Source organism: Crocuta crocuta, unplaced genomic scaffold, assembly GCF_008692635.1.
Source record: "Crocuta crocuta isolate KB4526 unplaced genomic scaffold, BGI_CrCroc_1.0 scaffold431, whole genome shotgun sequence".
In the NCBI taxonomy this organism is placed as follows: Eukaryota; Metazoa; Chordata; class Mammalia; order Carnivora; family Hyaenidae; genus Crocuta; species Crocuta crocuta.
The window spans coordinates 5346359-5373424 of NW_027528859.1; the positions used below are offsets into that span (position 1 = coordinate 5346359).

Below are 27066 nucleotides of genomic sequence, written 5' to 3' on the forward strand. Positions count from 1 at the left end.
GTTACCGAGGGTTTAGCGGAACAGCTCTCCGGACTGCGAGGGCTGCCCGAGACTCCCTTCCCCGTCCTTTTCACCCCCATTACCACATACATCTTTCCCACAGGTTGACCTAGAGCCTCCCTTCTCCCCCTTTACGGTGGTCGCCACTCATATATCCCCGTCCTCTGTCTCCGCCTGAGATATAGTTCCCATCTTACTAGGCAGCCCCCCTCAATCCTTACCAGCAGCAATCCCAGCCCTTATTCTGGAACATTTTCCCTTTGCTACCTGCGGAAACTCATTACCCGACGAAACCCACCATGCCTGCACCGTATCCTCTGAGGGATGCCCTTTCCCATGAATACCCACCGAGCCCCTCAGTCTATAGACTTTCGTGGGGTTCTCTGCCCTTCATCCCACTGTCTCCCTAAGGCCGGGCAACCTGCACGCAGTACCTCTTTCTTGGCCTGCTCCTCACCTGCCTGCTGTTAGGGGTGGCCTCCATCTGCCTGGGAGTGCGCTGTGAGTATGGCTCTCCCCCATTTCCCACTTACCCCAAGCAATTTTCTACTCCACTCTCCCCAGAGGCTGCCCTTCCTCTGGGCAGGGCCGCAAGTCACCACCACCATATCCTTAGCTTTTGGTCTGGTCTCCAGCCAGGTCTGTTTTAGAGTGCTGCATCCTCCTAAATTGTCCTTACCTGATCCAGTACCTCCTTAAGCCTTAGGCAGTCAGATCCTGTATTTCAGCCTGTTATGCAAAAATTTTCAAGAAGCAGAAAAAAGACTGATGCTGAAGTCTCAGGGCACCAGAGCACGGCTGAGAAAGATGTCCTCCAAATCTCTCATTATTGCTGAACAGATCTGCAGGTGTCTCAGCAGCTCCAGCAGATGAACAGTGTTCTGGAAGCCACTAACAGCAGCCTGAGGCAGCAGCTCTACCTAAAGATAACCCAGCTGGGGAAGAGGGAAGAGGATATGCAAGGGTCTAGGAGGGAACTGGCCCTGAGTCAGGAAGCACTACAGGAGGAACAGAGAGTTCACCAAGCCACCCAAGAGCAGTTACAGGCCTGCCAGTCTGACAGGGAGAAGACAAAGGAGGCCTTGCAAAGTGAGGAGGAGCAGAGGAGGATTTTGGAGCAGAAGCTGAGCAGGATGCAGGACACAATGAAGCCCTTGTTTACATGCCCCGCATCAGGTATCTGCTCTGGGAGAGGAGGGATGGGAGGGTGTGCGTGAGGGATGGAGTGAAATGAGGAGATACTGGTGGCATGGGCAGGGATCTGTCTAGCAGGGGGCATATTAAGTAGTTGAGGAAAGAAGATAGTGAGTGAATCAGAGTGGTGGCTGACACAAGCTCTGCAGCCTCGGCCAACAGAGAGGAGGAGCAAGTTGCATATTGGATTCAGGGCCACTCACCCAGCTCTCAGGCAGAGCCTCCAGGAGAGGAGGGTGTCAGGCAGCAATGCAGATCTCACTGTCCAAAGCACCAAAATCAGGTCTCGTGTGGCTTGGTTTCAGTGTCAAAGATCTGGGAATGCCCTGAATTTGGATGTGAAATTGGTTGTTTGCACATTTTTCTAAAGAGAGGGTCTATAGCTTTATTTCTCACTACATCTGAGATTCCTCAAAGGTTAAGAATTACTGATTGATGAGGGGTGGTGGGGCAAGGTAGCTGAAGCTTGCAAGCGTGGGTAGCACTCACAATGAGGTGGGGGGGTAATGTGGGGTAGGGAACTGGATTGGAGTGTTCATCTATTTTGAAGGCAGGAGCCCAGGCACTGTGTGGGGGTGAGAGAGGGGACACATAAAAGGGGAGAGGCTGTGCAAAAAGCGGGCTGAGATTAGAGGTAGGGTGCCAGGGCCAAGGCAACTGGAATGTTCATGGACTGGTTACCTATTGTCCAGGTTAGGTTCTGTCTAGTTTAGGGGGCATCTGGATACTCCTCCAAGGCTTAAGATAGCAAGATTATGTGTAGACACACCCAAACCTCATATCTATAGCCTTCACATTCTCTATGACCCTCAGTTCTATGCAGTGCTGCCGCCCGGTCCCTCAGCTGCACCCTAGATCCCAGAATCCTAAACTGTTCTTCCACTGAAAGGCGGGTTTCCTATCTCAACTCCGAGATGTGTTTTTTTGTTTGTTTGTTTTAAAGTTTATTTATTTATTTAAAAACTTTTTTAATGTTTTAATTTATTTCTGAGAGAGAGAGCATGAGCAGGGGAGGGTCAGAGAGTGAGGGAGACACAGAATCTGAAGCAGGCTCCAGGCTCTGAGCTGGCTGTCAGAACAGAGCCTGACGCGGGGCTCGAACCCACGAACCATGAAATCATGACCTTAACTGACTAAGCCACCCAGGCACCCCTATTTATTTCTTTTGAAATAGATAGAGTGAGTTCGAGCAGTGGAGAGGCAGAGAAAGGGAGAGGGAGAGAATCTCAAGCAGGCTCTGCACTGTCAACACAGAGCCCGATGCAGGACTCAATCTCAGGAACTGTGGGATCATGAGCTGAAGTCAAGAGTCAGACTCTACTGACTGAGCCACTCAGGTGTCTTATTTTATTTTATTTTATTTTATTTTGTTTTATTTTATTATTTATTATTGATATAATCTCTGCTCCCTATGTGGGGCTTGAACTCATAACCTCCAGAGCAAGAGTCACATGCCCTTCTGACTGAGCCTACCAGGTGCTCATTCAGACCTCCACTCCGATCACACCCTACTCCTGCAGGCTTTCCCACATGTCTTTAACCTCATTGAGGCCTCCAACCCACTATCTCTCCCATTTCCTCACTGCATCAGCTGGCACATCTCTTTCTACCCATCACTTCAGTCACTCACTCCTTTGTTCCATCGACCTTCTGGTGCACCAGAGTTCATCACCTGATGAACTCAAGTGCCCACCTTGTGCATGCCTGCACCCATGTGTGCCATATTGTGCGGTCGTTCTGCTTGGTGCCACCAGAACTCTAGTCTCCATCTCAGCTGGTTCCTTGGTGCTGCCTGGCAGCTGGCAGCTTGCTCTCCATGGTAGCTCCTTACCCCACCACCTGCTCTCTCACTTTCAGCAGGTGCCCGGCTCCGTCGGAGGAACTCCCTCCATTTCCTACCACCATATTTATACATTCGTTCACATTTTTGCCCACCCCCATCTTCTGCAAGGATCACTGCAGCAGCTTGCTGCACTGTTCTTCCTAAACATCCCTCTACACCTCCCTCCCCCATCCATTTTTCATGTTGCAGCCTGGGTGATCTTTTAAAAATCTGATCATGTCATCCCAGTTAATTAATTGCATCAAAAGTTATGGAATAAATACTACACATCTAGCCCTGTGACCAACACTTGGGATATAGCCAGTGAACAAAATTCCTCTACGCAAAACCCTACATTGACTTCTTCTTCCTTGTAAAAAAAAAAAAAAAAAAAAAAAATCCTTCACGTGGCTCCCAAGGTGCCTGCCTACTTTTCAGCATGACCCTTATCCTCGGAGCCTTTTCCATGGTACCCACACTGACTTTTTATTCATTTTAGTTGCCTTAGGACAGAAACGCAAGGGGGTAGCTGGGAGGAGGGCATGAGAAAATGTAGACAGAAGAGAGGGAGTGAGTGGGGAAGGAATGATCTTTGAGTGATGGAGGTAGGACTTACGGAACAAAGCAATGAGAGAGTGGGTTGGTATCAGGAGCACTGACTGGAGTATGGGCTGTTGAAGAAAGAGGGATGTTTATTTCTCATAGTCAGGAACAGAAGAACAGGGAAGAGACAAATTTTGGGGTGGAAGGGAAGGAAATGGAGAGAGTTCACATCAAGTGTCCGGCAGTTTCAGCAGAACAGGAACGAAAGTTATTACTTGTGGAAGAGTGGAGAGGAAAGGGAAGGAGGTGGTTAGCAGCTTGTGGGGTGTGGGAAAGTTTTGAATATGCAGTGAGGAATGCTTTAAGGAGCTATTGAGATGAATTAGAGCCTACTGAACACTTATGGGGGGCCAAAGTGTAGGGGGTGCAGACTGCAATCATTCAGAAATTAGAAATAGTACCACCTGCCCTATTAATATAAACCTCCCAGACTGTTAAGGAGTGATATTGTTGAATACTAAGGGCTTTTCCTAAGTATGCATAGGAATGGAATTACCAGGCGAGGCCAAAGAAAGAAAGATCACAAAGATCAAGTATTAGAAGTCAGTAAAGGTGCTGAGATTAGACCGAGGGGGACGCTGTGAGTAACCAGATTGCCGAGTCCTCACTTTCATCCCAAATGGGGAGATCTCCTTCCTGGGTTTGGGCTGTGCTGTCATACTGTCACATTCTTTCTGGTTTTTAGATACCTGCTGTCCCTTGGGATGGATACTGAGCGAGAAGAGTTGCTTTTACATCTCATTTACTGCGAGAACTTGGGAAGAGAGCCAAAACCACTGTAAATCTCTGTCCTCTGACCTGGCCATGGCCACATTCAGTGACTATTATCTAGTAAGCACACCCTTATTCACAGACTGTAGTGGGTAAGGGAATATATACTGTCAAGTGAGGAATGGCAGTGCGCATATAGCACGCATTCCTTTTCTGTGCAGCTTCTCAGCACAATGCTTGAGGTGGCCCCTACCAACGGACTGGAGGTGGCATGAGAGTTGAAGCTTATGAACCGTCTTTACTTTAACCTGTTTCTCATCTCAGCTTTCTGGTCAGCTCTCAGCACTGCTTTGCAGCTTGTTTGACTCTCATGGCCTTTCAGGCAGAGAGGTCCCAAACTGGTGGGCTGGATTGAAGGGACTGGCTCCTTGTGAACAGAGCAGCCCATGGAATGACTCCCCTTCAAAGACTCGCAGAAATCCTTACCCAGCTGGGAGGTGAACTGAAGGGTGAGCCTCCACCTGAATGGTGGCCCTCGAAGGCTACAGGGATAGGTTACTGATGACCTGATGTCGTGCAAAGGTCAGACACAGTCCTCTTGTCAGAGCTCATAGGCCTCCCTGTAGTGTTCATTTTCTTCCACTGGCCCATGTCCTCTCCCCCCTCCTCACACTGGAATATTTCTCATCATTTCCCACATACCTGTCATCTCTCTGAATCTCCCCTCAGGTTAATCCTTACAGCGTGAGGAAGGTGTTGACAGAAGTAAGTCCACCTGGTCCATTTTGGGTTACCTACAACTATGCTAAGACGCAGCAGTCTGACAGTAAAAGATACTCTGGGTAAGTCTGTTAGGATTCCTGGGCATGTGCAACTCCGTAACTCCTTCATAAAGACATAGAATTGCAATTCCTCTCCAGGTCCTGCTCCCAACACTCTTTCACAAGTCCATATTGTAATGGCCTATTTGTCCATTTCCTTTACTTAATAACTCTTGAGGACGGTCTTATTTTCTTTCCCCTCCCAAGTACCTAGCAGTCCCTGGTACCTTTTTTTTTTTTTTTAAGTTACTAGGTTGGGGCCTATTTTTTTAAGTTATTTATTTGAGAGAGAGAGAAAGAATGAGAGTGGCAGAAAGAGAGAGAGGGAGAGAGGGAGAGAGGGAGAGAACGAGAACTCCAAGCAGGTTCTGCACTGTCAGCACAGAGCCAGATGTAGGGCTTTGAACCCATGAACCATGAGACCATAACCTGGGCTGAAGTTGGATGCTTAACCGACTGAGCCACCCAGGTACCTCTAAGTTACTGGGTTGGGACGTGTGTCATCTTTCCTCAGAGGGAGAAGCTGAGGCTTTAGCTAGGCCTTCACAGCTAGAACCCTAGCATTCTAACTTCCCATCCCTTGACAAGGCTATCGAAATTGAGGTGGCACTTTCTCTGTCAGATCACTTGGCACTAGAGTTGCCCCAGGAAGTAAGGGAGCAGTGGGATAACTTTGAAGATCAACTCCAAGGACCCTGAAAAAGGATAGTGATCACCTATGTTCCCTAACTGGAGTTTCCATCTTTAACATCTTGGGTGATTTTTCCCTCTCCTGGTCCTAAAGCCTCTTCAGGTTAGAGTAGACATCTGTCCATGAACTGTGCCCAGAGGTGGCCTTAGGCAGGCAGGGCAAGCTAGGATGTCATTGTGTTTAATGAAGGCAAGGGGAGAGAAGGGGGGATGGGGTGGGAGGGGCAGAGCTTATCCAAGTTCTGCTTCACCAATCTTTAGGTCTTATGGTCGAGGTTCAAGATGTTACAGGGTACAAAACACTTGGCCAAGGCTGCAGCAGGAGGACTGCACTTCTAAACTTCCCTGCATCTGCGAGATGGCAGTTTTAAGAGATCCAAACAGGGAGTACTCTTTGCCCTGAGTTGGGTAAGCATGAGGGATGGGCCTGAGGCGTGAGCGCTGGGGAGGGAGGAGGGAGAGGATCTCAGAGCAGGGGCTCAGAAGTCGGGAAAAAACGTATTCCTGAGAGTGAACCCTGGAGCTAACTGATGCTTTACTCTTACAGGTACGCATGCCAACAAGAGACTGTGCCCCTCACCTGTAACTGCGGCCTGCAGGCCCTCAGATCATCTTCCTCCAGTGTTCTCTCACTCTGCCTGGGCAGTGCCCAGCCAAGGGCTGATCCATGCCCAACACTTCTACCCAGCCTGCTGCCTACTTGAAATCCTGTCCGAGAAACTGGACTGTTCCTGGGAAAGCGGGTGAAGAAGTCTCTAGAAGAGATTTTGGCCTCCCCACGAACTTCCCAGAGTGGAACTGGGGGGCGGGGGAGGGGGGAGGAGGGCGCACGGGCTGAGTGGATAGGGGCAGCCCGGAGCCAGCCAGGCAGTTTTATTGAAATATTTTTAAATAATTTGCACGTGTTAGTCTCATGTGTCAGCAATGCTTTGTCTGGTTCAGTGATCGCCCACGGGAGAGCAAGCCCAGGGGCTAGATAGGAAATGTTCTGTCCCTTGAGTCCATGCTGAGGTTCCCCTACATGGGGAGAAGAGCTGGTCAGCCCGTCTGGGGCTGGCACTGTCCAACATGGGTGCTCTGTCCTCACAGGGCATCCTGAAGGCCAGGGTTAGAGGCCAGAGACCACAGGCTCCACTGCTAAGAGCGAGCCCCAGGCAGCTGCAGGCCGGGTGTGGGAGGCTTGGCATGGTGCCCTCGGTGGCAGAGGAGACTGCCCGCCTCACAGTTCAGGTTGCGGTAGCGGGCAACAGCTGGTGTGGGGCGGGGGCACATGGACAGGAAGCCAAAGCTGAAAGGGCCAAGACAGCAGCCAGGGCAGGGCAGCGCCTCATCAGACTCCCGGGGAGCTGAGGGGGGCGGCGAGGGTTCTGTCCGCTCCAGGGCTGCCGCCCGGGGCAGGCTATGCTGGGCCCGGTTCCAGGGCTCCCCAGCCCAGCCTTGCGGGGAGTTCACCACCACAGCTGGGGGATTGTTGTTAAGGGTAGGTCCTGATCTAGGGGACCAGGGCTGGGAGGCCGAGGAACAAGTGCTGATGAAGTTGTCTGTGGCCACGGCCAGAGGCAGCTGCAGAGCTGGTCCTGGGGGTTCTGGCTCAGGGCTACTGCCCTCACACTCCATTCGTTCTTCAGTCGAGGAGCCCACAGTGGGGGGGCCAGGACCTGGCAGTGCTGTCTCCATACGTCGGGGAAGCTCAGGGGATGATGGTAGCGAGCGGCAGCGACGGGCAGGTGTCCCAGGCTGGACCAGGGTCTCTGGAGTGGTCACCAAGGGCAGCTGGGTGGAGGGCAGTGGTGACGGTGGTACCAGGGGCAGGGGGGCGACTGGCTTGCTGGGTGTGTCCAACAGCTTGATCTTGCCTCCCCTGAGGTCTTCCCGTAGTGAAAAGGGGTTGACTCGAGTCAGATTGTCCCCCCAGTTGGGGGGTGATTCTGGTGATGGGGGCAGGAAGAGGTCTGACCGGCTTCGGGAAAGCCGGGGGTCTGGCCTAGGAAGTGTGGCAGAAGGACCCCCTCTTGAAACAGACCCTGTAGACAGAGAAGTGTGTGGTTACTGTTCTTAGCATTGATCAAAGTTCCTTGAGGCCTCATTATTCACCAGGAGGCTGGTGGGACTAAGGCTTACAAAAGGGAGTTCCACTGGGTACTTTGGAAAGGGGCAGATGTCACCTCTAGCCCTCCTTTACCTCTTCTTTCCTTCTTCTCCTTCCTTGGCTCTAGAATNCCCACCTACAGCCTTCTCAGCTAATAAATATACTTAGTCTTCCCCAGATAATTCCCTGAGTCCTAGGGAAGAGAGGCAAAAGGACTTCTGTTGGGTCAAGGTCATGCTCACTTACTCTGATTGTGTGTCAGGGGAGCCCTGGTGAGGGGGGATGGCTCAGGCAGCTGCTCGAGGATCCATTCCAGGTGCTGGGTGATTTCAGTGAAGGGAGCACGAGTGCTAGGTTCCATCTGATGGGTAGAGAAAGTGGCAGCTTCATTCAGGGCTCCAGAAGAGGGTCCTTATGACTTCCTCCCACCACCTGGGACAGGAAGGCCTTGCCAGCTGAGGGATATGGGTGGTAGGCAAGGGAAGGGAGTGAGGATCTTACACTGCAGCAGTGGATGGCCAGGAGCAGGAAGGGCAGTGGGCAGTCATCCCCTACCAGGGTCTGGAAAGCAGGCACATCCAGGCCAAAGTCCTGTGGGTACAGAGAGGAGGGGCCTTCAAGTCAGCCTTCCATGGGTTCTCCTTCTGCCCCCCAGTCAGGATCTAAACCTCCAGGAGTCTAGCGCTCCTCCTTTTCAGATCTGGAGACATCATTCACCTCAGTACGGGGTAGGTAATCTGGGTCTGCAGGTACTCGAGCAATGAGCTCACAGAGGACAATCCCAAAGGCAAAGACATCAGCCTGGGGGGGAGGGAGGAGAGAATGTCAGTGGGAGGAACCGACAGTTTTCATGTCAGAATATGTCAGAATTTGGGGGGAAGTCTTGATAGTTTCGTGTGTTGGAGGGGTGCCTATGAAGGGGAAGGGAGATCTTGGGGGTCTGCTAAATATTCAGTAGGGCTGTTAAGGAACTTGGGATGGGGCCTTATAAAAGGTCTCTGGAAGGCCTTGGGAACCTGAAGGACTGACATCTTACCTTCTCATCATACAGCTCACCCCGCAACACCTCTGGAGCCATCCAGTATGGGGAACCTACCACAGCCAATGGCTCCTTTCTTGCCCCTTCCCTGCAGGTGTAGGGGCAGAGTGGTCAGAAACATCTCACTTAGATAACCCCCCTAAACAAACCCCCCCCCCACTCCAAGGGAAATGTCTCTGGAGGCTTCACTTAGATAGGAGCCTTCTAGAAAGTTTAGGGGGCACAGGGACATTCACCTCACCTATACACAGGAATCTTTTCAGCCAGGCCGAAGTCCCCCACAACAGCCGTGAAGCCTTGGTCTTCCCGTCGGATCAGACAGTTCTGACATACACATAGCATCCCCACACACCCATCACCTTCTGTTCTCTGATCTCCCAATATACACCCCAAAGCCCAACATACACCCCAGAAGAGCCCCAACCCTCTCCAATCTCCCAGTTGTCTAATGCACCACAATCTTGCGACTGCATCTATCACTGCAAACATGGGCTGGTACCCAGCCCCTTAGAGCTCCCCTTCACCTCAGGCTCTCATTCTCCAATGCTTTGCTACTCCAACATCCTAATATGTCTACTATATCCACATTCCAACAGCCATGGGCCAGTTACAGTGTAACAGTCTCAAATCCCCTTTCATGCCTCCACCCACCTGGCCAGCCTACCTTGGATGTTAGGTCTCGGTGGAATACACCTTTGGCATGCAGGTACCGCAGGCCGCGGGCAATGTCCAGAGCCAGGTGGAGCCGGACAGGCCAGGACAGGGGTTCCGGGGAGCTGAGCAGCTGTTCCAGGGTCCCCCCATTCATATACTGGGGCATAAGGGGAGCAGAATGGGAATGTCAAGGTGTCTGCCTGTACTGTAGGTCTCCCACTTATTAGCCAGGGACACTCAGGAGGATCACAAAGGTCAGAGGGGTGAGTCTGTGCCCTAGGATCCCCACTCACATTCTAGGGCCGTCCTGTCCAAGACCTGTGCAACTATTTAAATTATTAAGTTTAAATAAAATTAAACATTCAGTTCTTCAGTCACGCTAGTCATATTTCTACTGCTGCCTAGCCATATGTACCTACAGAACATTTTCATCACTGCAGAAAGTTTTATTGGACCACATTGTTATACAGCATATAGGGAAGGTGACCGACTGAGGACTTTTATTCTGGTTAGCCCAAAGGAAAGTTCAGGAAGCCTCCCATGGGAGGAGGTCCTGCTGCCTGCCTCTCACTATTCCTCTGTAGATGCACTGGGGCACTGACTCTCTCTCCCCATGGTGATGGGGGGGGGAGGAGGTCCCCTCCTTCCTGGCCCATCCTCACCTCTGTAAGAGCGTGCAGCTGCCCCTGGTGCACACAGACCCCCATGAACCTGGAAGGGGATGGGAAAGATAGGAGGGTAGGCAGTGAGAACCCAGGCCCCTCTACAGTTCCCACTTTTCCCGCGGGATCTTTCCTCTTCTCCCAGCAAGCTTCTCGGCAAGTGGCTGGGGCTGCTCACCTTAGGATGTTGGGGTGTCGGAGCCGGTTCATCAGCTGCACCTCCCGTAGCGTGTTTCCCCGGTTACTGGGGAGTCTGTTCATTTTCAGCACCATGACTTGCCCTGACTGTCGGTGCCGAACCTGGGGGCGGCATGGGCCGGCGAATCCCGTGCAGATTCTCCAGGTCGCGAGTGTCGTCCGGGTCTGGGGCCCCTAGTTCCAGCCTCCCGTCTAAGGATCGGTCCCGCCCCTCTGCCCTCTCTGCTGATCCTACCTTGTAAACCTCAGAGAAGAAGCCGGCCCCGATCTTCTCCGCGCAGTGGAAATCGTCCACGCGCGCCAGGCTGGACACGGCGCTGCGGAGAGCCCGGTAGGAGGAGGGGCGGCCCCGGCCCGGGCCTCCACCCNCCAGCTTAACTCCTTCCAGCCCGGCCCACCGGCAGCGGCCACGCCCCCTCAGGTACGCAACCCCTAACCCTTGGCCGCGACACCCTGGGCTAGAGGGTCTGGGACATCGGGGCCTATTAAGTTCAGGCCTGAGCTGAGTAACTGAAGGGAATTATGAGCTGATTGTGCGTACGCGCAGCTCAAATACCTTTTAGCGGCCCTGGGAGTCCTTTCTCTCCTCCCACCCTCAGTCCGCCGTCTACAGACAGCCGAGCTCAGGAAGCTGCCGGATTTCTGGGCTCCGTGGGCCAGCAAGGCAGAAATGTAGACACTGCAGGCCTAGCCACAATCGGAGGTAGGCCAGCAACCGGCCTACCTTCCCGGTCCCCGCTCTGGCCCAGTCTGCCCATTTCCCAGGTCTCGACCCTTACACCCCTGGATTCCCTGACACTTTCTCCCCTCTCGGGCGGTTGTTATCGTGACCCTGTGGCCAGCCCGTCCCCGGTGTGGCCCACACCTCTTTACTCCATCCCGCCTCCTTCGAATATAGTTCAGAGGAAGAGAGGGGTATCCATCCAGTGACTACACAGCCGCAACCTCCTACTCTTTCCTCCAAATGACCCTATCTCTCTGCAGAGAAGCCTCCACCTGCCCGGAAGCCCCTCCTTCCTCGAGATCCCACCCCTCGGCAAAACCCCGCCCCTCCAGGAGCCCTTTCCTTCGGAGACCCCTCTCTTCCTCAGTGAGCCGCCCCCTTCAGAGGGACCTTTCCTCAGTATGACACTGCCATCATCACTCTGTATCAGAACCCGTCAGTGCGACACCCCTCCTCTGTGTGTTCCACCCACGCAATGAGACCCCACCTCTTCGAGTGACTCCACCGGTCATTGTGACCCCTCCTTTCAACGTGACTCCTCCCCTCAGTGTGGCCCAGCCCTTATCAGTGTGACCCCTCTCTGGAGGTTCCGCCCTCCACCTTGTAGGAATCCGGTCTGCCCCCTCAGGCTGGAGGAGGAGTTGCAGTAGGCCTTTCTTAAATCGGCGCTGGGTCCTGAATGCGCACGCACTGTGCACTCACCGGACCCAACGCTTCCGGTTCTCTGCTGGCTCCTCCCTCCGGGAGGGGGTCGGCGAAATAGCCAATTATCGCCAGGGTTGGAGGACGCCTCCCCCGCGAGCGTTTGTGGGCGACGGTGAGCGACTTGCCACCTAGCGGCGGAATGGAGGGTGGCGGGAGTGAAGGCTGCAGGTCTCGGTAGCGAGAGGGCTTGAAGGAGGAAGGCAGAGTTCTTTTAAAAAATTCTCAAGTACTGCGTTTCTACTTCGGTGGTAAGATGAAAAAGAAATTAAGGCAAGCACATTCCGCATCCGTGTGCGTGCTCGCCTTCTAACAGGGTCCTGTCCCGTGTTTATGAGAGTTGGAGCCGAGTCCTATTTAATTGTCTAGGGCTAATGAGATGAGAAAAAGCAGTCTTAGATTATATGCGATGCGTTAGGCTCGAGAGAAGGCCGGATGCTGTCCTGTGCACCGTACAGCGGAAAGTTTCGCACGGGTTTGGAGAGAGAAGGGAGAGATCCACGGCCCTTCCAGAGTCAGCAGAGATAGGCCAGTTTTGAGAACAAACCTATGCCTGGGCCTTGTGCATCATGTTCATTCTTCCAGAGGGAATGTGATCTCAGCAAAACAAACTCATTCATCACGTTAATGTTAACACCCACAACTAATTTGTAAATGTGCTTCCTATAGTTGTATGAGATCTGTAAACACTAGGAATTTATGCTTCATTTTGTTAAAATATTATTATAATAGATAATGTAATTGACATATATCTGACCCTTTATCCAAGTTTGAGAGTTACTGTTTGTGGTGGTAGTAATTCCAAGCCAGATGAGCCAGGATCCTGTTTTTAAAAGATCACTGTTGTGAAGAGGCGGAGAGACTGATTAGGCAGGAAGCTCTGCCAATGCTCAGTCAGGAGAGGATGAGAGACTGATTTCGGATAGAGATAATAGGGAAGGAGAAGAGGAAACATTCAATTAGTTTGGGAAAACTTGCTGATCGATTTAGTATCCAAAGTCAGTCAGGTCAGTGGAGAGAAAGCATCAGCCAGGATCATTTTTAAGTTTGTAGCTTAGATGACTGGGTGATATCAACTGAGATAAAAAGACTCCAGGAGGAAAGGTTGGGTGGGAAAAGTCAGATGTTTGCCACAAGTAAAGATGTGATGATAAAGGAAGCTATGAAAGTGGATGCCATCATCCAAGTAGAGTGTAGAGAGGGAGAAGAGTGGTCTGACAAGAATCCTGGGGAACATGAAGAGAATTCCAGGAAGGAGAATGGGAAGAATCAAGCTGAAAGAAAGGAAGAGAATCTAGAGAGGCCGGGGCTGGTGCCATGGAATCCAAGGAATGGGGAATTTAGGGAAGGTGAAATCCTGAACAGTATTAAGTAGTACAGAGGGGTCTGCTGAGATAAGTTTTAAGTATTCCTTAATTTAAGCTATTAGAAGATCAATTCGTGGTTGTTTTTCAAACTTTTATGATGGAAAAATGTCAAACATGAAATAAAGAACAAACAGAATAGAGCAATGAATGCTTATTTACCTTGATTAAGACCATTTTGATGGAGACCCTTGTGCAAAATCACTTACCTATGTCTCAGTTGTACTGTTGCTGTAAGTGATCTGGCTGAGGTGAAAGTACCTGCTTTCAGGTACCTTCTATGCCAATGATTCTCCAATGATCAGTTCATGGCCAATCTTGTTTCATCTAACTCTATAACCCTGCTCTCTCTCTCCACTTAATTATTTGGTGTATATTTTTGATATATCATTTCATCAATAAATATTTCAATATGTTACTTTAAAAAGATAAGGATTCTTCTTAAAAACAAAATCACAGTACCATGTCACACCCAAAAAAACCCAATAATTCCCTAATATCAAGTATCTATTTGCTCACATTTCCCCCATTGTCTTATGAATGTTTAGTTTAAGACATTGTTTGGGGCACTTGGGTGGCTCAGTCTGTTAAGTGTCTGACTTTGGCTCAGGTCATGACCTTGCAGTTTATGAGTTCAAGCCCGAATCAGAGCCCGAAAGCTCGGAGCCTGGAGCCTGCTTCATATTCTGTGTCTCCCTCTCTCTCTGACACTCCCCTGCTCATGCTCTGTCTCTCAAAAATATATAAGCATTAAAAAAAAAGAAATTGTTTGAATCAAAATCAAATAAGGTCAATACATCACAGCTGATATATCTCTTAAATCTTTTTAAATCTTTAAGTTCATCCTCTATCTTTTTTCCCTTACTGGTTGTTGTTGTTGTTGTTTGTCTTTTTAAAGTTTGTTTTAAGTAATTTCTATATTCAACATGGATCTTGAATTTATAACCTTGAGAGCAAGAGTTGCATCTTCCACTGACTAGGTCAGCCAGGAGCCCCTATTTGTTTGTTTGTTTTAATGTTTATTTACTTATTTTGAGAGTCACACACACCATGAGTGGGGGAGGGACAGAGAGAAAAGGAGAGAGAATCTCAAGTGGGCTCCTTGCTGTAGGCGTGGAGCATGTGGGGCTCAATCTGAGGACCACAAGATCGTGAACTGACCTGAAATCAAGAGTCAGATGCTTAATCAACGGAGCCGCCCAGATGCCTGTTTGTTTTCTAAAGAAACCATGTCATTTGTTCTCAAACTCAGAGTTTCTCAAAGTCTGAATTTTTCTGAGCTTCTACTGGTAAATTTATCATGTTTCTCAGTCCCCTGTATTTCTGGTAAATTGTGGGCTTAGTACTCTCTCTCTCTTTTTTTAGTACTCTTATCAGGAGGAAAACAGCGGCCTTTTTGTGAGATAAATTATGATGGTCATTGCCTAGACTGGGGTTTCTTAAACCTGGCACTACTGAGTTTGGGGCAGATAATTCTTAATTGTCGGTGGCTCTGTGTGCATTGTAGGATGTTTAGCAACATCCTTGGCCTCTTACCCACTGGATGCCAGTAGCAACTCCTCCAGTCCTGATAATCAAAAATGTCTCTAGATATTGCCAGTTGTCCCCAGGGGAACAAAATTATCCCTGATTGAGAACCATTGCTCTAGTTTCATTAATAAAGGAGTTAGAAAATAATAGTCTCATTCTGTTTGTCCTTCTTTGTTTAGTAGGTAGAATACCTTTATAAAGAGAAACTTTTCCACAAGTTTGTTTCCCAGAGATATATTTCATGCAGGAAAGGCAAGAAAAATGCTTGTTTCTCATTTATTTTACCAGCTTTAAATGAGTTGGTCCCCTTGCATCCTCCAAAAGTGACCAATGAGATTTTTTTACAGTACCATTATGAACTCATAATTTAACACATATATGATGTATCTCAATTGTTGGGTGTTTTTATCATTTTTAAATTGCCTTATTTTGACCAGTTGGAACTTATTCAGGTTGGATCCTGAGGTTTTTTTGGTTTCTTAAGGTTTCTTGTTATTTAATATAGTAAAATGTTCTGTGCTTATTTTGTGTATTCCTAGACTAGAGCTGGTATCAGCTATTTTTTCCAATGATTCATAGTTCCCTTTTAGTTGGAAATGGTATTTAGAGACCATAATCTGGGATATAAGATTATTTGACCATAGGAAGAGCAGTTTCATGAATATAGTTGATTACCTCTTGTTCTCAAAAACAGTCCTGTCTACCGTCTTTTTATTATGAACAATTTCAAACATGCAGAAAAGTTGAAGGAATGGACAGTGAAGGCCTGTGTACCTTCATCTAGATTCAACAATTATTAACATTTTGCTGTTTGTTCTCTTTGTCTGTCTCTCTAATGTGGTATGATATGATCTATGACCTGATATATATAATAAATTTTTATTGTATCATTTGAAAACAAGTTACTGACATCATGGTATTATTAGCATTATCCCCTAAGGTCATTTTCTCTTAACCAAAATGCCATGATCACACCTCGAATTATGTTCTTCATTGGATTTCTTGATCCTCCTCATATTTTATTGGCTCTTTCTTCTAGGTCTTTTTGCTGAGCTCCTACATCTTCCTCGCCTTTAAACAGTGGCATACTCAGGGCTCCATCATTGGACCTCTTCTGTTCTCTCTACATACATGCACAGCTGATCATTTCTCTTGCTTGAGACCCTCAGATAATGTTGATTGAAGTAACGTTAATAGACACTTGTAACTTGTTCCTGATCTTTAAAAGAATGCTTGTAGTTTTTCACCTTTTTAAAAAATAAAGTTTATTTACTCATTTTTGAGAGAGAGAGAGAGAGAGAGTGCAGGGGAGGAACAGAGATAGAGGGAGACAGAGAATCCCAAGCAGGCTCCCTGCTTTCAGGGCAGAACCAGGTGTGGGGCTTGAACTCACAAACTGTGGGATCATGACCTGAGCAAAAATCAAGAATCGAATGCTTAACTGACTGAACTACCCAGGTGTCCCTTAATTCTTCATTATTAAGTTTCATGTTTACTGTGGGTTTTTTTTGTAGCTACCTATACCAGTTACCTCTTACCACATAAGTGGCACTAACTAATCACATCAAAACCCAGTGGCATAGAAGTGACTGGGGGCTCAGCTGGTTAAGTGTCTAACTTCAGCTCAGGTCATGATCTCACAGTTTGTGAGTTTAAGCCCTGCATGGGGCTCTGTGCTGACAGCTCAGAGCCTGGAGCCTGGTTCGGATTCTGTGTCTCCTTCTCTCTCTACCCCTCTCCTGCTTACACTCTCTCTGTCAAAAATAAACATTAAAAAAAAAAAAAAAAACAACCCAGTGGCATAAAACAATTACTTATTCTCATAAATCTATGGGTTGATTGGGGTCAGCATTCTAAACTAGGATTGGTTAGAGTGTTTCACTGTGTGCCATATGTCTCTTGTTTCTCCTGGAAACTGCTGGAAAGCCTGGGCGTGTTCTTCGCATTGTGATAGAAGAAGGGTAAGAAGACAAGTACGATTCTGCAACTGCTTTTCATGCCTGAGGGTCATGTCATGTCTGTCAACATTCCAGTGGCCAAAGCAAGTCACATGGCCAAGCCCAAAGTATACTGTCTATAGCAGGGATGGGAGGAAGGGAGAAAAAAGATTTCTAAACAATAATACATTAATTTTCTAAAATTAAACCAACTTTGCATTTATAGAATAAACCTAACTTGCTCTTGATGTTTTTTTTTTTCTTCTTCTTCTTCTCCTTCCCCTCCTCCTCTTCCCTCTCCCCGCTTCTACATTATTAGATTTGGGTTGCTTTTTTGGGTATTTTACAGTTTTATTTTTTATCAGTTTTATATTGAAATACAATTCAAATGCCATATAATTCACCCATTTAAAGTGTAAAATTCAATAGTTTTTGTTATATACACAGTTTTGCAACTATCATCACAATCAATTCTAGAATATTTTCATCATTCCAAGAAGAAACCTCATGTCCATTGGCAGTCACTCCCTATATCCCCCCACCCCCATACTCCTTCACCCACAGTCCTGGGTAACCATTAGTTAACTTTCTCATTGTATAGATTTACCTCTTTGGGACATTTCATATATGGACTCATGCAATTATGGTCTCTTGTATCTTGTTTTTTTTTCACTCACTGTAACGTTTTCAGGGTTCATCCATGTGATAGCATGTATCCATAATTCATTCTTTTTTTATTGCTGAATAATATTCCATTGTGTAAATGTACCACGTTTGTTCATTCACTGATTGCCACTTGGGTTGTTTCTACTTTTTAGCTATCATGAATGATGCTTCTATGAATATTCATGTACAGGTTTTTGTGTGGACATATGTTTTCATTGCCTCATGTTCCTCATGTATTTTTCCCCCTTTACTACCTTTGTTTGGTGTAAGCTAATATCTTTTAGTATACCATTCTAGTTTTCCTATTTGCTTTTTTTTAACTTACATATATTAGTTACTTTCTTAGTGGTTCCTCTATGGGTTACAATCTAGTCAAATTGTTGAAAGGCAAACACACAATTACCTAAACCTTAAATAGTCGATTTACTCTGGGTAATCGCTGAAGAATACTTAATCTGCTATAATGCTGGTGGTAGGAGTCCTCCAGCATGTCGTCTAAGTAGTAGTGCTGGCTAGTAAGAAAGCTATTGATAGTGGAATTCCTTTTTCATGTAATAAGCCATTTTATACTCCTCTTATTTTCATTGTTTTTTCAGTGGCTTCTTAGGGGCTTATAGTTAACCAGATAAATCTTTTCTTCTTTTCCAACACTTATGGTTCTTATTACTTATTTTTGTTTCATGCACGTCTAGAATAATGTTGAATAATAAAGGTGATAGCGATCAGTTCTGTCTTGGTTCTGACTTCTAGAAGATTGCCTAAAGTGAAGGACTATCGACTCTCCATGCTGGCATCCAGCTTATGCCAATGGCAAATATACCTAATCCTTAGTACTTTTTCTTTTTGCTAAGCCATTGCCCTTTTTTGGAAACCTCACAGTAACATTCCTGTAAGTGACTAGTTAATTGGAACTGGTGCAATGAATGAGATCTCTTTGCCAATTATGGCCCTGGCTTTTCTCTTGGATGTAGTTTGATATTGGCTGTTCATTTCAAATATTCTTTATCAAGTTTATTTCCGGTTTACTAAAAACCTTTTTACAAGTCACAAATGGGAGCATGCCCGGCTGGCTCAGTCCGTTTAGCTTCTGACTCTTGGCCTGCCTGGGTGGCTCAGTAAATTAAGCGTCTGACTTCAGCTCAGGTCATGATCTCATGGTCCCTGGGTTCCAGCCTAGCATCAGGCTCTGTGCTAACAGCTCAGAGCCTGGAGCCTGCATAGGATTCTGTATCCCCCTCTCTCTTTGCCCTCCCCCCGCCCCCGCCCCACTCATGCTCTGTTGCACTGTCTCTCAAAGATAAGTAAGTGTTAAAAAAAAAAAGAAAGAAAAAAAAGAAAAAAGCTTCTGACTCTTGTTTTTGGTTCAGGTCATGATCTCAGGGTTTGTAGTTTGGGCTCTGCATCAGGCTCTGTGCTACTGGTGCAGAGCCTGCTTTGGGTTCTCTCTCTCTCTCTCTCTCTCTCTGCCCTGACTCCCTCCCATGTGCACACCTTCTCTCTCAAAATAAATAAATAAACTTGAAAAAAATCACAAATGGGGGGCGCCTGGGTGGCTCAGTTGGTTGAGTGTTGGATTCTTGATCTCAGCTCAGGTCTTGATCTCAGGGTTGTGAGTTCAAGCCCCATGTTGGGCTTCATGTTGGAAGTGAAGCCTCCTTAAAAAAAAAAAGTATCTTAAAATTTTTTTTAATGTTTATTTAATTTTGAGAGAGAGAGACACACACAGAGTGCGAGTGGGGAAGGGGGGGTAGAGAGAGAGGGAGACACAGACTCCAAAGCAGGCTCCAGGTTCTGAGCTGTCAGCACGGAGCCCAACACGGGCTCACACTCACGGACTGCGAAATCATGACTGAGCCAAAGCTGAATGCTTCAGTGACTGAACCACCCAGACATCCCAAAAGTATCTTAAAAAATCACAAATGGAAATTTAATTTCTTAAACGATTTCCCCATGTCTGTTAGAGTGATGAAATGGCTATTTGCTGTATTCATGTTAATTACATTGATAGATTTTTTTAGTTCAATCATTGCTATAATCCTAGAAAACAAATGCATATTATTGTTTTGCAGTATTGCTAGGGGCGCCTGAGTGGCTCAGTTGGTTAAGCGTCCGATTTCAGCTCAGGTCATTATCTCACGGTTCCTGGGTTTAAGTCTCACGTTGGCTCTGTGCTGACAGCTCAGAGCCCAGACCCTTCAGATTCTGTGTCTCCCTCTCTCTGCCCCTCCCCCACTCATGGTGTGTGTGTGTGTGTGTGTGTGTGTGTGTGTGTGTGTGTCAAAGATAAATATTTAAAAAATTTACAATATTGCTAGATTTTTTTTTAGTTCATATTATGTGCCAGAAACCAGTGCTTCATTCTAGAGATACAACTGTGAACAGTATAGACAGATAAAGTATCTGCCCGTATTGAGCTCTCAATTCAGGGATGATAAAGAACATTTGCCGGCTCTCCCTGATGCTGTGCCTTTGGCAAAAATCACTCAAGATATGGTGTCTTGCAGAGCCTTGAGAGGTCCCAGAAAGGGGGCCATGATTATTCAGTGGTATCTGCCATTGGATTGGAGGAGAGAAGACAGTGATGGCAAGCATCCTGCTATTTGCAATCCCTGGTTTGATGTTTTATTTAGGATTTTTTTTGTTAGGTCTTAATAACAAATTTTGTAAATTGAGTGTAATGTGGATCTTTTGATAGGGGGCATCTATTTGACTNGGTGTGTGTGTGTGTGTGTGTGTGTGTGTGTGTGTGTGTGTCAAAGATAAATATTTAAAAAATTTACAATATTGCTAGATTTTTTTTTAGTTCATATTATGTGCCAGAAACCAGTGCTTCATTCTAGAGATACAACTGTGAACAGTATAGACAGATAAAGTATCTGCCCGTATTGAGCTCTCAATTCAGGGATGATAAAGAACATTTGCCGGCTCTCCCTGATGCTGTGCCTTTGGCAAAAATCACTCAAGATATGGTGTCTTGCAGAGCCTTGAGAGGTCCCAGAAAGGGGGCCATGATTATTCAGTGGTATCTGCCATTGGATTGGAGGAGAGAAGACAGTGATGGCAAGCATCCTGCTATTTGCAATCCCTGGTTTGATGTTTTATTTAGGATTTTTTTTGTTAGGTCTTAATAACAAATTTTGTAAATTGAGTGTAATGTGGATCTTTTGATAGGGGGCATCTATTTGACTGCTTTTTCAGTTTTTTCTATGGCTGTTGTCTTATTCAGGTGTTCTGTATCATTTTGGGTTGATTTTTATTTATAGTTTCCCAGACAATATTAATTACACTGAGATATTTTGGGTTTAGTTATATGAAGTTTCACTTAGTATTTTTTTTAATGCTTATTTATTTATTTTTGAGAGAGAGAGAGAGAGAGCAGGGGAGGGGCAGAGGGAGAGGGAGACAGAATATCTGACCAGGATCTGCGTTGTGTGGGTTCGGCCTTCGGCTTTGTCCAGCAAAGTTGAGGACGGCAGAAAGGATTACTCAAGACTCCACAAGTCAAGAGAGCTGAGAGGGAGGCTAAGGAAAGTGTCCCTGAGCTGTTTTCAAGCTCCCGTATTTATTGAGCATACATTTAAGATAACATTGCACAATATGTCAGTGGGCTACGTGCCAGTAAGAACGTATAGAAAACGTGCAGAAACTCACATGTGGAACTTGAGAAACTTAACAGACTATGGGGGAAGGGAAGGGGAAAATAGTTACAAACAGAGAGGGAGGGAGCCAAAATAAGAGACTCTTAAATACAGAGAACAAACTGAGGGTTGATAGGGCAGGCGGGTGAAAGGGGAAAATGGGTGATGGGCACTGAGGAGGGCACTTGTTGGATCTGTAGTGGGTGTTGTATGTAAGCAATGAATCATAGGAATCTACCCCCACACCAAGAACACACCGTATACACATATCAGCCAACTTGACAATAAATTATATTAAAAAAAAAGAAATGTGCAGAAAGCAAGTTAAGACAAGAGAAAATATTCCATGTGATAACATGGTCTAAGTAAGGAATATATGAGCATAGGCAGGACCTCACCCTTAGATACACAGTACTAGATAAGCCAAGCACGGTGTGCTGTTTTCAGCAAGGCCAGAAAGTAGTGTTCTGCTTTGCAACACATTCCCTATAATCTCCTAATCAAGGATATAGCTATTTGATTTCCCACAGTGCAGTCAGTGTAGAGCCGGGTTCGAACTCAGGAACTGTGAGATCATGACCTGAGCTGAAGTCAAAAGCTTAACTGAGCTACCGAGGTACCCCTAGTATTCTTACATAGTTAAAAAAAGTTCTTGTGTGCCTGTGTTTTTAGCCATTTTCTCATGCCACCTGGGGGGTTTGTATAGTCTTTTTCTCTTGGTTAGCTGTGCCAGTAGTTGGCTTATTTGCTTGCTTACTTGCTTATTTATTTATTTATTTATTTATTTAAACAGCTCTTAGAATAATCATTTCAATTGTTTTTCTGGTTTCTGGTTTATTGGTGTCTATTGTTAGCTTCATAAATTTTTCTTTTCCTTCGCTTATGATATTCCTCTTTTCCTAGCTTCTTTAGTTGACTGCTTAGCTATTAGCTAGTCAATTTAGGTAGTTAGTTGGTTTAAAAACTTTTTTTATACTTGTTCCTTTTTGAGAGACGGAGTGCGAGCAGAGGAGGGGCAGAGAGAGACACACACAGAAACTGAAGCAGCCTCCAGGCTCTGAGTTATCAGCACAGAGGCTGATGCTATGCTGGAACTCACGAGCTCTGAGATCATGACCCGAGCCGAAGTCAGGTGCTTAGCCGACTGAGCCACCCAGGCGCCCCTAGGTAGTTAGTTGGTTTTAGACTTGTTTACCTAGCTAGACTGCAGCCTATTCTGCTGACATCCTCACAGTCTGCAGTGCATGACCCCCTGCCCTCATTAGGCACAGCTAATTGGTAAGGGTAGCCAGTTCATCTGCTGGGATGCCAGGCTTTAGAGAGGCGAATGTGATATAGATATCAGTGTCCCATCTATATCTGCTTCTCCTTTCTTCATGGGCACGTGAAATCTCATATTTCCGAGCTGCAAAATGTTAACAATTGGTAAATCTAGGTAAAGATTATGTTTTTATTGTGATTTTTCTGTAGGCTGATTTTTTTTTTCCCAATTAAAAAGTTTAAAAAATATACCAGGGCCCTAATTCCCAGAATAACCTGGATGGGGCCAGCCCTGAATATTTTAAAGAACCACTCTAGGTAATTCTGAAGCACATTCCTGCTTAAGAAATCACTGCTGTAGGGGTGCCTGGGTGGCTCAGTCGGTTAAGTGTCCGACCTCCTCTCAGGTCATGATCTCGCAGTTTGTGGGTTGGAGCTCCGTGTCAGATTCTGTGCTGACAGCTCAGAGCCTGGAGCCTGCTTTGGAGTCTGTGCCTCCCTCTTTCTGTGCCCCTTTCCTGCTCATCATTAAAAGAGATCCAGAAAGGTTTACTAATTTACCCAAGGTTGTACAGTTAGTAAGTGATAGATCAGGACAGAGCCTATGTCCTTTGTCATGTCAGTATGCACTTGAGGCTAAAATTTGCCTCTGAATTAGGCTTTGATTGAATTCTCAGTTGTTGTTTATCTCTAAATGATGGTATGTAATCATGCTTTTTTTTCTTCGCTCCAAGAATTATTTAAGAGGGCATTTAAAAAATGTCTTAGTGTTGGTTATTTTTGTTTGGTTAACCTAATTTTTATTTTTTTGTTTACAGGCTTATCAGTTATCACTGAGGTTAGGAATTATGTCTAATTCATCTGTTCATCTTGTATTGACCGGAATGTAATTGCCTGGGCAGGGATGTTCAATAAAAGTTAGTGGACTGAATAAATTAATATTGATCCTTATGGATTTTAAGAATACTATACACATAAAAAGTCCAGAAGGAAGGGCGCCTGGGAGGCTCAGTCAGTTAAGTGTCTGACTTCATTTCGGCTCAGATTATGATTTTATGGTTCAAGAAATTGAGCCCAGAGTGGGACCCTGCTTTGGCAGCATGGATACTGGTTAGGATTCTCTGTCTCTCCCTCTCTCTCTGCTCTTCCCTCTCTCTTTCTCTCTCTCTCAAAAACAAAGAAAGAAAGAAAGAAAGAAAGAAAGAAAGAAAGCAAGCAAGCCTGAAGAAGACTGCCATTTCCTTTCCTTTGATCCGTCCTCCGTGTTCAGAGCTGTGATACTGATAGTGGCCTATTTTCAGGAAAACTAATAGTTGAGTAAGATTCAATTGGAGCTGTGTCCTAAGAGGAAAATGCACTTTTTAAAGATCATTGAAACATATGGGACTTTACAAATATAGTTGCATTTAGAAATTATTACTCTGAAAGCACATCAAAATTTCTATTATTTTTAAAAAACGTGTTATTTTTAAGCCCATAAAATATTTGCACTGGCAAATAGATAAGGGAGTTAGAACTGGAAGGAATCTTTTTTTTTTCCTTTTAAAGATTTTATTTTTAAGTAATCACAGCCAGTATGGGGCTTAAAGTCACAACCCCGAGATCAAGAGTCACATGCTCCACTGACTGAGCCAGCCAGGCGCCTCAGAACTGGAAAGAATCTTAATAGCCATCCAATGCACCTCTTTCATTTTACAGATGTGGCTCAATGACTTTAAGTGATTTGCCCAGGCCTGTACTATCCGTCCCATGCTCTAGTCAGGGCTAGATTATATGACCAGTTTTTAAAGTCCCCTGTGTATAGCTAATAAATCATCCTTATTCATATTCTAGTATTCCTTTTGAATATTTTGACTTCTTGAGTTACTAAAAACAGAAAAGTATATTAAAGTCTTCCAGTCAATACCACCGTTTCTGGTCATTTCTACTTGGATTCCTTTCATCCCCACCCTACCTCTTGGATGTCAAATGCTCAGATTTGGGTTATCATAATCTTTGGCTTATGATATAGTCTCATCATTGGTCCATGCTTTGATTGATTTATTCTTAATGTGTAATAATAAGCATTTATGAAACCACTATCCCAAACAAAAACTGGGACCTTGACAATAACGTACATCTCACTGTATGGTCTCCTCTCTCATTTTGTTTCACTCCATATGAGGTAAGCATCTGAAACTCATGCCCATCATTACCTTGCTTTTCTTTTTATGTAGGTTAATTGCATCTCTCCCTCTCTGTATATTTCTTTTTGCCTATTTTGTCCATCCTTCTGGCAACCACCACTTTGTTCTCTATATTTATGAGTCTGTTCATTCATGTTTTGTTTTGTTTTTTAGATTCTACATGGGGCACCTGGGTGGCTCAGTTCATTAACCATCTGACTTCGGCTCAGGTCATGATCTCACAGTTTGTGGGTTCGAGCCCTGCATCGGGTTCTATGCAGGCAGCTCAGAGCCTGGAGCCTGTTTCAGGTTCTGTGTCTCCCTCTCTCTCTGACCCTCCCCTGCTCACGCTGTCTCTTTCTCTCTCTTTCTCAGAAATAAATAAAACATTAAAAAAATTTTAGATTCTACATATAAGTGAAATCATGTGGTATTTGTCTTTCTCGGTCTGACTTACTTCACTTAGCATAATACCGTCTAGGTTCAACCAGGTTGTTGCAAATGGTACAGTTTTATTCTTTTTTTTATGGCTGAAATATTGCATTATGTATATATATACACCACATCTTTATCCATTCATCTTACTGACAAACACTTAGGTTGCTTCCATATGTTGGCTATTGTAAATAATACTGCAGTGAACATAGAGGTGCATATATCTTTTGAATTAATATTTTCATTAGAATTATTGGATCATTTAATCTATTTACTTGAATTTAAAAAAGGTTTTGTGTTGTCTGTAATCTTTTGGAGTTTATGCTTTTCGCTTCTTGTTTTACTTTTGGTGGTCTCTTGATCTGAGGAATTTTTTTCAAAGGCCCCATGATTTTCTTTTTATTCATCCTTATAGAGGGGATTTATGCTTGCCCAGTATTGTCTTACAATCAAATTACTGGCCTGGGATCCATCAGAAATTTTTGTTTGATAAATATTCTGATCGATTTTTAAAAACTGGGATATAGTTGACATGACATTATATTAGTTTTAGGTGTCCAACATAAACCTGTCCAACATGTACAGCATGATTTGATATTTGTACTTACATGAAATTTTACAGCAACTCCTGGTCAGGATCAAAGGCGGAGCCACAGAAAGTTATAGATTGCAGTTTTTGAGATCTAACATACTGTGTGGAACGAGCAGGGCACTGACGTGGCTTTCCTAATTGGACCTTCATTTCATGGATGGGTGGGATCCCAGTGAAACATTCTCTCCACCAACACTGGGTGTGCAGGGCCCACCAGGAGCAACTTGTGGCTGGGTTGCCATGACGACTATCCCCTGGAAGAGGGGCACAGCGGCAATGAGCATTCCTATAGGCCCCTTAGCTAGTTCTCTCACTTCCTTCCCACGTTCGAACACCCTTCTGACCTTCAGGGATTTAGAAATATTGTCTACACAGATGGAAACAATAATAGTAACAGGACATTTCACCAATAGTAGACTGCTTCTTCACAAACACAAATCTAAGACTAATTGTAACCTGTTCCTAACTTGTATTAACTCACACACTGATTCTAACTGCCATGGTCTGTTCTACAGAATTTGTTCTAGTCTCTACATTTTAAAAAAAATAAATTTTAAAAATATTTATTTTTTGACAGAGAGAGAGAGAGAGAGCGCGCATGTGAGAGAGAGCAGAGGAGGGGCAGGAGAGAGGGAGACATAGAATCCGAAGCAGGCTCCAGGCTCTGAGCTGTCAGCAAAGAGCTCGATGTGGGGCTCAAACTCACAAACTGAGAGATCATGACCTCAGCTGAAGTCAGACGCTTAACTGACTGAGTCATCAGGTGTCCCTAGTCTCTATAGTCTAATCTATACCCCAAATTAAATTCGAACTTTCAGTTTCTCAGCTTCACACTCTTCCCCCTGAGCTCCCAACCTCTGTTACTGTCCTCAGCTCTTTTCCTTTCTCCCATTCCCACCAAATTCCAACCAAACACTATGAATTGCAATTTAGTTAGCACTCAACATAAGCAAACACTGGACCAGTTGTTCTTTTTGTATCATCTCATGCTGCTCTCTTGTCCTGCTATCTATTTTGTCTTACTCAGTGAAGAAGTAGTAGTAGTGTACTCATTTCATGGATAAGAAAACTGAGGCTTGATGAGCTGAATTTGGCCAAGGTCTATATCTCTAGTGAAGCTAGGATTTGAACTTGTTTTTGTTCTTGTTGTTTGTTTTTATTTTTATGTTATGATGCCTTGGGCTCTAAGTAAAAGAAAACGTACATTGGCCTTAACATTAATGAAATTAATTATTTCACGTATAAAGGTTAGTTAAGGGGTGCATGGCTGGCTCAGCTGGTTAAGCATGTGACTCTTGATTTTGGGTCAGGTCATGATCTCATGGTTCTTGGGAGTGAGTAAGCCCCCATTTAGGGCTCCTCATTGACAGCACAGAGCCGCCTTGGGTGGGATTCTCTCTCTCCATCTCTATCTGCCCCTTCCCCCACTTGTGCCTGGTCACTCTTTCTCTCTCAAAATAAATACACATTAAAAAAAAAGTTGATGCTGGCGGAGATGTGGAGAAACGGGCACCCTCCTACACTGTTGGTGGGAATGCAAACTGGTGCAGCCCCTCTGGAAAACAGTGTG

The 27066-nt window shown here is 45.6% G+C and overlaps 3 protein-coding genes across 6 annotated transcripts in view; 2 read left to right on the plus strand and 1 right to left on the minus strand.

The window, feature by feature from the left end:
• CD72 (CD72 molecule) overlaps positions 1-6578 on the plus strand; it is a 7780-nt gene extending 1202 nt beyond the window's left edge. The window contains exons 4-9 of one of the 2 annotated variants that reach the window (XM_077756237.1): positions 412-501; positions 841-1176; positions 4305-4450; positions 5060-5172; positions 6103-6249; positions 6389-6578. In XM_077756237.1, the coding sequence (XP_077612363.1) occupies positions 412-501; positions 841-1176; positions 4305-4450; positions 5060-5172; positions 6103-6244 (827 nt within the window). In that variant the 3' untranslated portion in view covers positions 6245-6249; positions 6389-6578. The remainder of the gene's footprint in view (positions 1-411; positions 502-840; positions 1177-4304; positions 4451-5059; positions 5173-6102; positions 6250-6388) is intronic. The other variant, XM_077756238.1, reaches the window with a different exon arrangement.
• A 106-nt stretch (positions 6579-6684) lies between these two features.
• Positions 6685-11241, minus strand: TESK1 (testis associated actin remodelling kinase 1). Its single transcript, XM_077756065.1, has 11 exons — positions 11208-11241; positions 10719-10864; positions 10464-10585; positions 10286-10334; positions 9634-9780; positions 9211-9293; positions 8967-9057; positions 8648-8731; positions 8432-8521; positions 8177-8291; positions 6685-7865 (listed from the first exon to the last, which is right to left on the minus strand). The coding sequence occupies exons 1-11, from the start codon at positions 11239-11241 to the stop codon at positions 6979-6981; spliced, it is 1848 nt and encodes a 615-aa protein (XP_077612191.1). The 3' UTR covers positions 6685-6978.
• A 553-nt stretch (positions 11242-11794) lies between these two features.
• The window catches only part of CIMIP2B (ciliary microtubule inner protein 2B), a 20645-nt gene continuing 5373 nt past the window's right edge, over positions 11795-27066 (plus strand). For 2 of the 3 annotated variants that reach the window (XM_077756246.1, XM_077756248.1), the window contains exon 1: positions 11874-12024. The gene's annotated coding sequence lies outside the window, so the exon portion shown is untranslated. Of the gene's footprint in view, positions 12025-27066 lie in introns of all 3 variants that reach the window. The other variant, XM_077756247.1, reaches the window with a different exon arrangement.